The sequence below is a fragment of the Bombus affinis genome, chromosome 16 (genome assembly GCF_024516045.1).
Source record: "Bombus affinis isolate iyBomAffi1 chromosome 16, iyBomAffi1.2, whole genome shotgun sequence".
Classification (NCBI taxonomy): domain Eukaryota; kingdom Metazoa; phylum Arthropoda; class Insecta; order Hymenoptera; family Apidae; genus Bombus; species Bombus affinis.
In genome coordinates, this window is record NC_066359.1 from 5,701,354 (window position 1) to 5,715,406 (window position 14,053).

General features: G+C 34.6%; 1 protein-coding gene across 7 annotated transcripts in view; it reads right to left on the reverse strand.

Annotated features, from left to right (window-relative positions):
• The window catches only part of LOC126925849 (protein cordon-bleu), a 96,804-nt gene that overhangs the window by 13,987 nt on the left and 68,764 nt on the right, over positions 1 to 14,053 (reverse strand). For all 7 annotated transcript variants that reach the window (XM_050741829.1, XM_050741828.1, XM_050741835.1 and 4 more), the window contains 2 exons: positions 3,176 to 3,319; positions 170 to 314 (listed from right to left, as the gene is read on the reverse strand). In XM_050741829.1, the coding sequence (XP_050597786.1) occupies positions 170 to 314; positions 3,176 to 3,319 (289 nt within the window). The remainder of the gene's footprint in view (positions 1 to 169; positions 315 to 3,175; positions 3,320 to 14,053) is intronic.

Here is a 14,053-nt window from a genome sequence, read left to right on the forward strand (position 1 = left end):
TAAACTGAAATATTTTCGATACTTAACCTTCTACTTACTTTGCCGTAAAGGAACTAGACTGCCCACAGTTAACAGATTAAATACAACCACGCGCATATGTGTTTATAGCTATTAGATATCTCGACTCGTTGAGCAAACTATAGTTTTCTAACATATGTAGCTGCAATACCTGAAGTGCATCCAGTGCACCAATTGGCGTATTAGGTTGATGAGGTAGAACCATTCCACGTTCTCCAATCGCTTGCAGAGTGTAGCTAGAAGCTGTCAATTTGTGTGCCGTGGCGATCTGCACGAGGAGGTCCATCATCGGCATACTGTGGACAGAAAGAAATCAAAGGAACCGTTTAGAATTCGAAGATTTGCACGCCAAGGAAGCAATAAGTCATGCCACATTATGCCATGTCGTTCCGCGACATTGCGTCGACACGTCTCAGCAAATCAGTCCCTGAACTTTGCATTTTATACCTGAATTTTCCATTCTTATTTAAAATTATTTTTATTTTATTTCAATGATAGAAATTTTATTACAACGATGCTTGTGCTTACGAGAGGTGAAGACAAAGAAGAAGGAACAATGCCGAGTAACATTTCTGAATAGAACTGCCAGGTTTTGAGAAAATCGAGTTTGAAATTTAAAGTGCGCGCGCTTTCTTAACGCATGCGCCGCTGCTGTTCAAATATGGCTACCTTGGGGATTACCCTTTCCTTTACTAGACGTGTCTTTATTTTACGTAACTATGGCTGTTTTAATGCACTTCTTTATTTCTTAAAAACTTCGTTATTTCTATAAAAATGAATATTATATTATTAATATAATATTTAGCCTGTATTATATTATGTTATAATGTTAATATTATATTATCAATATATTATACAAATAAAACCATCTGTATTGTTTCATTTAATATCCTCGCCACCTTAAACCTGCTTTGTATATTCTGAAGCGCACGATTTTGCATTTTCTCCCTGTCCAACAAAATTTCCAACTTTTACAAAGGCTCCACGCCTAAGAAAATATTAGTTTATGGTAATAATAGCAAGCGTAGACCACAAAGAACGAGAAAACACTACTCACAGCACGGATGGAATAACGAATGGGTACTTTCTTTCAACTGAAACGTTTTCTCGCGTCGGTAAACGGATCATTAGTCAACAAATAATTCTTTAGTAGATTCCAGTATTGTTTCTTCAACAGCTACCATTTTCATGGGGCGGCCCGAATTTGTGGAAAGTACGAGGATCGAGTAAACGTCATTTAGAAAAAAAAAAGACTGAATGGAGATCAATACGTAAGTGGAAAAAACTAATCCTAGAGAAACATCCGACTGAATTTCTCCTTCTAGTGGTTTTTCTTTTTTAGCATCTCTAGAAAGCACCGTGATATAAAGATTTTGTTCGTGGCCTAAGTGCACTATAGAGCAGGTTACATTTGCTCGAGTAGAATGGACAGGGAAAATGACTGGATATTTCAGGAGCTTTTTACCGAAGAATTATCGTCAATTAAGAGAAACCGGTGATTTATTTGCTTTTCTAACGACTGGATGATCACGCCATAGGGAAATTTTTTTTCTCATAGCTTACGTAGTTTTAGCTACAATTATAGAGTAATCAAAAGTAAATTTGTAGAAGAAGTAACTGCAAAGTGATTAGTGAATTGGCTGCGTGGATTCTCAGGGAATTTCGTATTTTTCTGAGTAGAACTAAATAAAGACAGAATCTAGAATTTAATTCGTACGGTCGAACCTCGGTAACTAGAACCTAAAGGGAAGAGCCAAAATCTCCCAATTACAGAGGCTTTGTCTTACCGAAGTTTTCGAGTAAAAGAAGTTGAACAAACGAAATTTCGACGGACAGGAGCTTCGTACGAAGGCACAATTACATTCACCTTTTTGGGAAGCGTTAGCGTTTTAAGCTTCCTCTTGAAACTCGTTTTACTCGACGTACATAAATGGAAAATTTACACAAGCGATAGACGATGGTAATTATGCGTTCGACCGACGAAAACCGATTAGCTTCCGCGGACACGTGACAAATAATTCAAGTTGAAGTAAGTTTTATTTCGACTTCCAGAGGTCTTCGCAGCGGAGCGGAAGGGAATGAACAAAACTGTAGTCTTACAGAGGTTTCTGAGTTACCGAGATTCCACTGTACAAGGAACATTTCCTTTCACTTTGGACATTTTCTTCAATATTTAAATATTTCTTTGTGTTTCTATAACTTCAGCTTTCCTGTAATTGCATAAACATTCGAAATCTAGCGACTGGTTTCTATCTGCAGAGCTTTCTGTTAGCAACAAGCTGACCAAGTTAAATCGGGCAAAAATGAAGGGTGAACTTTCTAGATTCTAGATGATGTTAATGAGAATGATCTCAGTGATTGAACAAGAGGAGAATGTTTCATAATTATGCACCAACAACGTCTGGTCGTAATTTGAACAGCGTCACGCTGCAATAACACAATGATTACAGGCATTATGGCCTGCAGGTTCCAGGAATCGGCGAATTAATCTGCTAATTGGACCGTTAAATTAATTTCAGGGCTGTTAGGATGATTCTGTTCATTGTCAGTTTCATATTGCACCGTTAGACAAACCTTACATAGGTGTATCGCAAAAACAAATTTCTATTACACAAGCTTCGGTTAAACTGATCTAAACTGATTATTAAACTTAAATTTTTATTTCTAATGCTAATTACAAACTAAATTAAGTTGAATTCTTTAGAAGATCCCTAATTCATATGCTTGCTAGAGCAAAGTATATTTTAGGCCTTGGGATTTACGGTTGTACCAAACTCCTGCTACAAAAGTGACATAATTTGAAAAACATGTTGAAGAATAGGGGATTCCTTAGGATTTCCTCTAGTTCTTTACAATCCCTAGAGTTCCTAGATTTGGAATCCCTAAAGTTCCTAGATTTAGAATCTCTATAGTCCCTAGATTTAGACTTCCTAGACTTCCAGAGAATTCTTCTTATAAAATGAAAATAAGAAAAATGACACCTGATTCTATTTTTCATTTAAAAATTTTATTATGACGAAATTATGCGTTTAATTTTATTTATTTAATTTGTTGCAAGTCGGTCCTTCTCAATTTTAATGATGCTGCTATTTTTTAGACGTGCCAGCCACTTTCCAGGCAAGTACGTATGAAAGACGAATTCGAAAGGGTAGTATACCTTCTCTGTACCGTGACCCTCTGCGTTTGAAGATGATGCTCCTGAGGTAACTGGACCAGGAGCTCCATGCTACCGGCTAGCATGTCTGCTGGCGTGTCCTCGGTCACGGTTAGAACCATTCTGGATGGCCTCTCCTCTCTAGTCCTGGAAATCAATAGAAAAAAAGGAATTTTTCATTAGAAAAATGTTGAACCAACTGGATCAGGAATATTTTATACTAAGAAAATTGAAATTAAAATTAAAATTGAAATTGTAGAAAATTTAGTAGATCCTTTTTTTGTATTTAATATAGACAAAGTTCCCACTTTTACTTTATAATTGAGCTAGCCTCATAAATGTTCTCTTAAATGTCGTTGACAAAGAGATAAAATAAAAAATGAGATGTGACAAATATGATTACCGATTATAGGCAATAAATTAGAAGATGTAACAATCCTTTATTGGAATAATTATTTCTTTGTTTAATATATATTCGAAGAAGGCACATCTTCTATATTTCAGACTGAACTCTTCAAAAGCTAACCGTTAGTAACAAAACAAAAGAAAAGAATATCGCTGTCCAATCATACTAAACAAATGGTTGTTATGTCATTCTACCATTTACTATGTCATACTGCAGTCTATGTGTAAAGATAATTTGTTTTCAGTATGCTGAATAATTTTTCTTGCCACGTACTCACACGCACGCGTTCGTTTCTCATGATAATCCAACGCTAATTACAAGTGTCATTATCCTGAAATATTAACAAAAATATTATTACAGTAGAATTGCACAGAAAATTCTAGAAAACTCTACTCTAATTATATTTTATAACGAGCTATTGTCACAGTGCAGTTCTAATTTAGAAATACATGTTCCTTGCATACGATGCGCACAATCCATCCTTTTTCTTCCCATTGATATTTCAGTCATCGAGCTCGTGTTTTACAGAATCATTTGCATAACAATTACAGCAGGCGATATTCTCCAAACAATCGAAGGAGAAAAATTTCTTAACGTTCTCCAATATGTACGAAACGAAAGCGTGCATTTGAAACAAGCGTGGCACAAATTCCCCGTGGCTTCCTCAAACATAGACAAACCACACTTTCATGTTCCCATGACATGCAGCTATTCAATGCCAGCCGTTATCATAGTGGCCGTTTCAAAACACTATCGAATTAATCTCGATCTGGATTTCATACCTCAAAATGGAACTGAACTAGTTCATGGCCAGCTAACAATAGCAATCTGACCGTTAAGTGGCTTAAAAGTGGTTTATAAGTACCTTCTTGACACTAACTTAATCTGACCCGGTCAAATAACCGGTTTCAAAATTTAATTTGAAATTACACTTCAATATTCAATTTGAAATTACACTTCAATATTCAATTTGAAATTACACTTCAATATTCAATTTGAAATTACATTTCAAAATTTAATTTGAAATTACACTTCAAAATTTAATTTGAAATCACATTTCAATATTCAATTTAAAATCACATTTCAATATTTAATTTGAAATTACACTTCAAAATTTAATTTGAAATCACATTTCAATATACAATTTAAAATCACATTTCAATATTCAATTTGAAATTACACTTCAAAATTTAATTTGAAATCGCATTTCAAAATTTAATTTGAAATCGCACTTCAAAATTTAATTTGAAATCGCATTTCAAAATTTAATTTAAAATTACATTTCAGTATTCAATTTGAAATCACAGTTCAAAATTTAATTTGAAATCACATTTCAAAATTCAATTTGAAATTACATTTCAATATTCAATTTGAAATCACATTTCAATATTCAATTTGAAATTACACTTCAATATTCAATTTGAAATTACATTTCAATATTCAATTTGAAATTACATTTCAATATTTAATTTGAAATTACACTTCAAAATTTAATTTGAAATCACATTTCAATATACAATTTAAAATCACATTTCAATATTCAATTTGAAATTACACTTCAAAATTTAATTTGAAATCGCATTTCAAAATTTAATTTGAAATCGCACTTCAAAATTTAATTTGAAATCGCATTTCAAAATTTAATTTAAAATTACATTTCAGTATTCAATTTGAAATCACAGTTCAAAATTTAATTTGAAATCACATTTCAAAATTCAATTTGAAATTACATTTCAATATTCAATTTGAAATCACATTTCAATATTCAATTTGAAATTACACTTCAAAATTTAATTTGAAATCGCATTTCAAAATTTAATTTGGAATCGCACTTCAAAATTTAATTTGAAATCGCATTTCAAAATTTAATTTAAAATTACATTTCAGTATTCAATTTGAAATCACATTTCAGTATTCAATTTGAAATCACATTTCAGTATTCAATTTGAAATCACATTTTAATATTCAATTTGAAATCACATTTCAATATTCAATTTGAAATTACATTTCAAAATTTAATTTGAAATTATACATTTACTGTTATTCCTTTCGTTCATCTAACATTATATAAATTCTTATATTATTTAATTAATCAGTTTCTCAAATTTCGTTAATGTATGTTAATGAATGTACAATCATAAATTAAATTTTGGAACCGGTCATTTGACCGGATCTGGTAAGATTGGTGTTAAAAGTGAAACGTCACTACGTTAAGCGATATATGTATATGTATCTTTTTCGATGACCTTGAACGATAAAGTCTTGAAAATTAAACATTAGGAATTTTAATAATGTCCAAAGGTCGTGCACTGATTTGTTAATGTTGGTTTTACGTAATTATTTCAAGTAGTTCGTTGCAGATTTTTGTAGTATTTTATGTTGTTTTTTCCATTTAAGAAATTCTTAATATTTTAATGCTTTGATATTTCAATACTCAATACTCAGTCTCTTAGTGTTTTAGTACCGTGATAGTACATTTCGTGGTTTGATGATTTCGTGCCTGCATACAGCAGTATACTAGTATCTTGGTAGTTTAGTACTTTGAACACGTAAACGTTTGAATATAACAACATACCAGTTGTTAGACACATTGATGTTTGAGAAATTGCATCATTTGTCACAAGACAGACTAGGAAAACAAAAAGTGAATAATAGCTATTTGGCAGCGTTAATACAAGCCATTAAAACCTGCTATTAAAAAAGTTAACTTGTCAATGCTAATGGACACCCAAGTAACGCGTATTCTGGAACGCGTGTAAGGTGATACAGTGGAACGGTGACACATGGAAGACGAAACGCGTGATAAAAAGCAGACAGTATCGTTTCCTATAACGCAATCCACTCTATTGGTCGAATAAGGTGGTCAGATCGATTACCATCTATCTGGCTGCTACTGTGCTCTGGAACAAATGGACACAGGCAAACGTTTCACACGATACTCGCATACACATTGTACAACTCCATTTTACATAATATTATACACGCATAAATATGAAATTTATTAAATTTTGTACATTACTATGAATTTTATCATAAAGAGTCAATTTCTAGCAGAATCTAACATCTAGTATGTAAGACTTATTACATACAGTGATATGATATAATTCAATATCTGTGCAAAGTTCTATTGTATTGATAATGCATCAACTTAATTGAATTTAATACATTTTTAATTAAAAAAAAAAAGAAAGAAAAAACGATGTCTTATATTGTAAAATTTTTACTCTACTTTTCGACTTATTCTTAGACGAAAAGTTAGGTATTTTCCAAGTGTATCAGGACTTTGGAACCACCTTATAGATTGTCGTTAAACTGTACAATGAAAGAAGATAAATTATAGCGCGCAAATTATACTCAAGTATCGCAAAATATAGGTTAAGATCGGCGAAACAGACAAGAAGATGTAGAACTTGCAATTCAGAATCTTGAATGAACCTTATCTCCAAGTCACAGAGAAAAACCGTGGTTTCATCAGTGATTTCATAAGTGACTCTCGCACATCGTTGCGACATTTGCCAATTGAATGAACGTGACTGTTGCTCGTTGAAAAGAAAACGGCTACTTGCAGCCGCTTCAAATTCTTTAACGACGTCAGCTTTTCCAATACAAAGCGTCTAAAGCATCAAATTAAAAGAATTTTGTATTCAAACTCCTGCAACCTCTTCAAACCACATTTAACCATTCACATATTTCACAGCCTTATCCTTTAAACACCAAAAATATCTTCGAATAATTAATAGCTGTTGGTTGTGCATAAAAAATTAAACGAAAGATATAGAATAATATTTTTCTCTAGGAATCATAATTTTCAAATAAATTGAGCTTAAAAGTTTGAGGCGTGCCACTAACTTGAACGTGCGCCATCTTTGCAATGACGTCACCAGAATAGGACAAACCCCCAGTTTTTTGTTCGATTTTCTGGATAATAGAAACACTCGTTAAAAAAATATATTACACGTTTTTTCTTCAGTTTTTTTACAGCGATTCATCCGGCATACTTGGACCTATTCGATACAATTTTATGACGCAATTTCGTCAAGTTGACGGCTAAAACGTAATTGTTTCGACGCTCGAGGCGGAGTTTCGGTTTTCATCGGGTAACCAGGGGAAAGCAAATTGAGATCCACGCATTCATTTCGATATCAATCACTCGAGTCACGGGATAGCCGATGATTATATCGAAGGAACGGTACCGTTACATAATTCGGATCTCGAAGAGAGGCCCTTTACGTAACCGCTTACAAATGGCAAACGCAGCCACCGACCACTTGCTGCTAATTGCATATATACAACACGATCAGTCAAGTTAGTATATATAAACTAATAAACTCGTGCCACGATGAAACGTTGAATCATCGTTGTTTATGCTATCGATGAACCCAGAGGTGCATTCCCTTCTACGAATGTGCAGGAATTTCATCTGCACAAGAGAACTGACGCGAATGAAGAGAACTAACAAAAACTATAAGCTTGAACTAAGTTAGTGGACTCACTATGCAAATTCTTTTTGGACATTTGGTATTTTCAGATTTGATGTTCGAAGGATACTGATTTTTGAAGTATTTATGATTTAGGTCAAACTTGCTGTGAGAATTTTATCTTCCACATAAATGGGGATATTTTTGGATTCCACATGTCCAATATCGCTCATTAGTCATTAATTATTTTGACATTTAGGAATTTAAAAACGCAACACTATAACGTAACAAATATCTACATATTTATAAGGAAATATCTACCTATTTATAAGCAAATATCTACTATACTGAAGAGCAAGGTATGCGAAGGAAATGAGCGACCGTTTATTCCTTTCATCATATCGGAGAAATACACCATAGGGATGAAGAGAATGTATGAATAACACATTATACAGTTCTCAAATTAATAAATCTTCCGCTGTCGAAGAATATCGCCACGTGCAGGCGCACGTGACTCTGCAGACGCGTCCCTAGAGCAATTCGTGATAGTGAGTTGCTCAATCAGTTCCTGTGGCTGGCACGTTTTCCACCACGAGGTCTACGAAGAAAGAAGCAGTAACGAGCCGGGCAATGCGTGCCCTGAACATGTTGGACCACGAATTTAATTCCGTTCTCGCGACAGAAAGCTTAAATTAAAATGTCTGATACATTTACACCTCAAGGCTGTACTTACATCCCTAAAAAAGGTCTGGTCCCATATAGCCAGTATTTAGTGTAAAAAGAATTCATAAAAATCACTAGCTTTTACTGTCGTTACACGAGAATCTCCTCTGAAAGTAGCTAAAGCCACACGATATCTGTAAATATCATGTAAATAATAAGTACTAACAAATATGAGATTATAAAACAACATTTTCTTTCTCTTTTTGCTTCCTTATTCTACCATTTATCGATCCAACGCGAAATCACGAAAATCCCTAGACTAAACAGCTGTTCTCTATGTACTTCTTACGATGGACCGATTTTTTCGAATTCCTAGTAACAGTTTCATCCTGGCAGAGGAGTTGCACGAAGCAGCAGGAATAATTGGTCCATCGACGTTTCGAAGATTACAGATTACACGCTGTGGATCGTCAGGAAAGGCACGCCGTCCTTTCAAGTGTTTTGTTACGATTCGGTTCGTTGGCTAGAACGCAGGAAATATCGATCTCTTTCTACGTTTCCTTGACCGTGGCTTCGACCAAAGAGATCCCACGGAAGAGCCATGATTTATTCCCGCTAGGGGGAACTCTGGGATCGCTTGTTTTGCTGCGTTGTATCGCGAAATAGTCAGGAAGAAGTTAAAAGAAACGTATCCTGCCGGTGATTGACAAACTTTCTTCTTTTTATGGGACAAATGACATGGCTGATCACCGGAAATTATTATTCCCATTTGTTTCCACGAATATGTTATTAGGACATGACGATCGGATTCAATCTCCTATGATAATTGAAAGGCTTAAACCTAATGAGGATTCCCATTGACAAATGATCGAAGAAATGTAATTTAAAAAATTAGAAAATCGCGTATCTATTACACGTTTGTTGAACTTTTGGTGAATTCGTACAGGTGCCGTTAGCCTAACTTGTCTCTGGTCAAATCTGTCCTTAAAATAATACCTATGGAATAGTTAGAATTTACACAATTGGTCAGGTGTCTGTTGCTTGATAAATGTTGAGAAAAGTATCTGTTGTTGTTAATAACTAATAATTGGTGTTATCAGAAGTGAAATTCAGAGGAAATTGTGTATTTTTCAAAATAAGCAACAGTAATGCAATGTCATACTATTGACTGTACAGAAATCCTATAGAAATAGGCAATGGATGTAGCGGGCTATTTATTTGTAGGGTTCCAAAATCCATCTTCCTAGTTCTATTATTAAAAGGTAATACAAAATTGAATACACACAATGATCTAAATAGGCAGTCCCTGACTTGGAATTATATCAAGTTCCCTAATTTGCAATTACATCAATAGTGGTCAGACTACACATTTGGTCAGGAGTCTAGCAACATTGACCAGAAGAAGATACTAAATTAGCAAAATGACTTGGTTCTGACACCTCCTCTGCACAGTACAATTGTAAATACTCTACATAAATATTTAAAAGAATGATGAAAAATATTCCTACACTGATTGAATAAGATTTAATAGGTTGCAGGTCTTTTATGTCCTCAAATTATTGCTAAGATCACTGTATGTCCTCAACTATGTCTAAAACCGCTGCAGTTATACGTTCCAATAAAAAATCTCGTCCAGTCCAGGACAATGACCGTCCATTCTCTTGATCCTGACAAGGGAAACATTGACAAAATGGTCACGCACACCCATCGGACAATGCAACACGCGTTCGACAAGCAGTCTGTCTCGCAGTCCAATGCACACGTAATGAAAATCCTTAATGAGGACCTCAAAGATCCCGGTGCAATGTCGACCGTCCTTTTCTGCGCACAATGCATGCACGCATTACCATTAATTCGTGTTCTCGCCCTCTTGCAACTCGACAGCCTCTCATGGTTACGTAAAACGAAACACTATACCCTGGACTGTGTGTACACCTTCATGATCACTTATGCTGAAATGACATAATTCTCTTGGAGAGACAGGATGCCATTACAGTCGTGCCATTTATTGAAAGACAAAATGGCTTTGGAATGGCTTCAAAGAAGAAACTGTATAATTCTGTTATTAAGACGCACGTGCATTTTTAAAATTATGTTCATGCGCAAAGGTAAAAGTAAAAGCAACGTGGCATTTGTAAACTGATTATATCACTTTTTGTGGATTTTTCAGTTACACTGCAACGTTCAATGCTTAAGAAATAAGTGATTTACTTCTACTTAATAGAAAGATGAAGCAAAAGCAGGTAAGTGAAAATAAATTCTAAGGTGAATTTAGAAAAATAGTATTTGAGATATTAGCGCTTTGGTCGCCTTTATTTTCACCATTGTTATCTGTCTGATAGTTCCATAGTTCCATTTAGTAATCCACTTTTAAACTATGAAATCCTATTGTTTGAAACCTTAAATCCTACGAGAACTATTTTGAAGAAGTATCAGTGAAATCCTGTCGTACAAATTTCAATATTTCCAAATAGAATTCTACCATATTCATTCGTAACAGCTGATTGAGTATTGACATATCTAAATATGAGTCCCTACCAATTGGATGGAAAATATTGAAGTAACAATTTTGTTAGAAGAATCAACGAACTCCTATTATATCTATGTATAAATTTCTGTTATAAATATTTATGAATGGATTTCTACTGTACAAGTGTTCATACAAGTGCAGAAGCTCATAAATAGTAGCCATAAGTCTTGCGCCATAGAGTATCGAAAACAGGTGAGAATGGTGTATCGAGGATTTTTGTTTGTGATGGACGTTCACATAGGAATGTGTTTTAGAGAGCATCACGGGGAACAATTGGCTCGGTCATTCCATTCATAATCCACAGCGATCACTGCTGTGGTAAACAGACTGGAAAGTGGTCAATAGTTGTTCCACGAGCTGAGGCGATCAGACAGGTGGAGAGCTAACGGGATGCGCTGTTGGAATTTAGGAAGGCCGGGGCCTCCAGCTATGGAACGTATCTCCACCTTCCATTCTTTCTTCTCTCTCTTCCTTTCTTCCTCGCTCCTTACATAATTTTCAAGGATATGCACCAGTTCCGTCAATAGGCATGCAAAATCATTTTTAGCCTGATTAATCACTCCACTGAGAAGACTGTGCAATTTTCCAATGATTTGAATGTATTGCGAGTTCAATGGCTGGACAATTTCTAATAAATATAGAAATATGAGAGGTTCTGAAAAAAACAGGTTCTTAATCAAAACTTGGTTTCAGAATGAAGATAGAGAATTTATAGTTAGCCTAATTAAGTATACACTGAGAAGATTGTTGTTCTAACAAGCTTCCATTTTGTGTCTACTAAAAAACTGGTTTCGAAATATAAATAAAACAGTACTTAAAAATTTCATCCTCTTTTTTCCTTAATACTAAAAGTATTTCTTAGTTCGTCGAGATTGGAACATAAAAATTTGGAGATCCCAGTAAGGTTAGGTTAACTTTCAATGTCTTAAAACTGTTAGTTAACATAGAGGTATAAAAAGTCTTACAGAATTGCCATTTCGTTTACTAAAAGGTGCTTTTTCAGGATCATTGACTTCTTTATCGAGTTCTAAGAAATGATATCACGAAGGCGAGACACGCGAGTAAAGTTCGTCTTTTTCTTCGGACGCGTATCGAATTACACGGGCACCTGCGACCGAAAGATGAACGCGTCGGAGGAACGAGACTATTGTTTCCTTCGTGCAGCGAAACCCCGTGAGAATTCACGCACAATAACAGTATAACAATATACGCGTGTATTCTAGTGTCTGTTACCGAGGAAAAAATAGCACATAGTCGTTCTAATTTCTTTGGGAAGAATGTCTGCATTTTAATATGGAATGCAAATGGCATCCATTAAATTAACCTTTTATAACCTATAAACTAAAACCTGTTTCTTTACAGTTTTTTCTTTTTGACAGAATTACTGCTATTTAGAATTACAGGAGTAAACAAAATGACTAGTGTATATGACTACTGTATGTTTCACATATTGCAAACATTTCAAGATACGATTGATTCTTTTGTAAAATATATGACATTGTCGCGAACAATACGTATAGAGGTAAATATAACGGAAAGGGTGCAAATAACATGCGAAAGCGTGCTGGACGTGATTCATTGTGGAAAAATAAGAAAGAAATTAAGGATAAAATTACTTTTATTCCCGGCTTAGTTTTCGAGAAAGTCGAGTCTAAAGATTTATGAATTATACTTGAATGTGGCTAATTCCGGACTGGACAGGATTAAATAATCGATAGAATAAAATAAAAATAAATTTGAGGATTTATCATACGCGTGCAAGGCCGATGCTTGACTAAACATGTTCAAATTCAATTTCCTTGAAAACGAAGCTTCAAACGAACAAATTTTATTCGACGCTTTCGATTTATCTTCGCGCATATAATTACCTTCTGTCGATTATTTATTCCTGTCCAATCTGGAATTACCCATGATCAAGTATACCTGATAAATATTCCAACTCGATTTTCTCGAAAATTAAAACGAGAATGAAACAATTTTATTTCGTATTTTCTTGTAATTTTCGCACGAGGAATTACCGTGCCCCGCTTTTACGTGTTATCTGGTCGGACTCTGTATACAAGCATCGTAAATTATACAAATCAAAATCGTAGTGAACATGCTAAATGTCTCTGCTTGCGCTTTCTCTATTATTTGTTTCAATATTTACAATGAACCACCTTGAAACAATATTTCAACGAGTAAAGTTTCACGACAGCTGATTAGCATGACATCTTTTCTATTCCGGTAAAGAAACAGAAGTTTCTCGCAAAAACGTCGCGACAGTCCCCGGTATTTTCACTTACGACACCAAATAAAACCGAATGTGGGCTAATGGCCGAACGCGGGGCCTCCCGATGAAGTAGGCCTCGCGACTTAGGGTCTGCACAGATCGTTTGGAAACGAGTTTCGCGATATTCCATTTGGAGGTCCTCCGACCCACACGCGATGGAAATACCAGTCGGTATTAAAGGAAATGCTCTACATACCCAGCCGGAAAGAGGCAGAGCACAACAAGTATCAACGTGCGCTGAATATTTAAGCAGATTCAGCAATTATTCACGGATGGATAAATTTGTATTAATTCAAGACGATCCTCGTTTATGCACCTTATAAGGCGTTACAAAGACTTTTATTCTTGTTCCGAGGTCTTGTAAAATATTTTTTATTCACTCGCAATTTTTTTTTTTTTTTTTTTTTTGATAGCATAATAAGATGAGCTCGGAATGAACGGCAGAATTTGGTAGTTAAATAAAAAAATAATAAATGAAACGAATGTTAAATAAATCTCTAGTGACAAATCTTAGGAAAAATATACACTTTCAAGCTTTTATGTTAGAAAGGGATCGAGATTACAATGTGGATAAATTCTCGTGAAAGTCGTA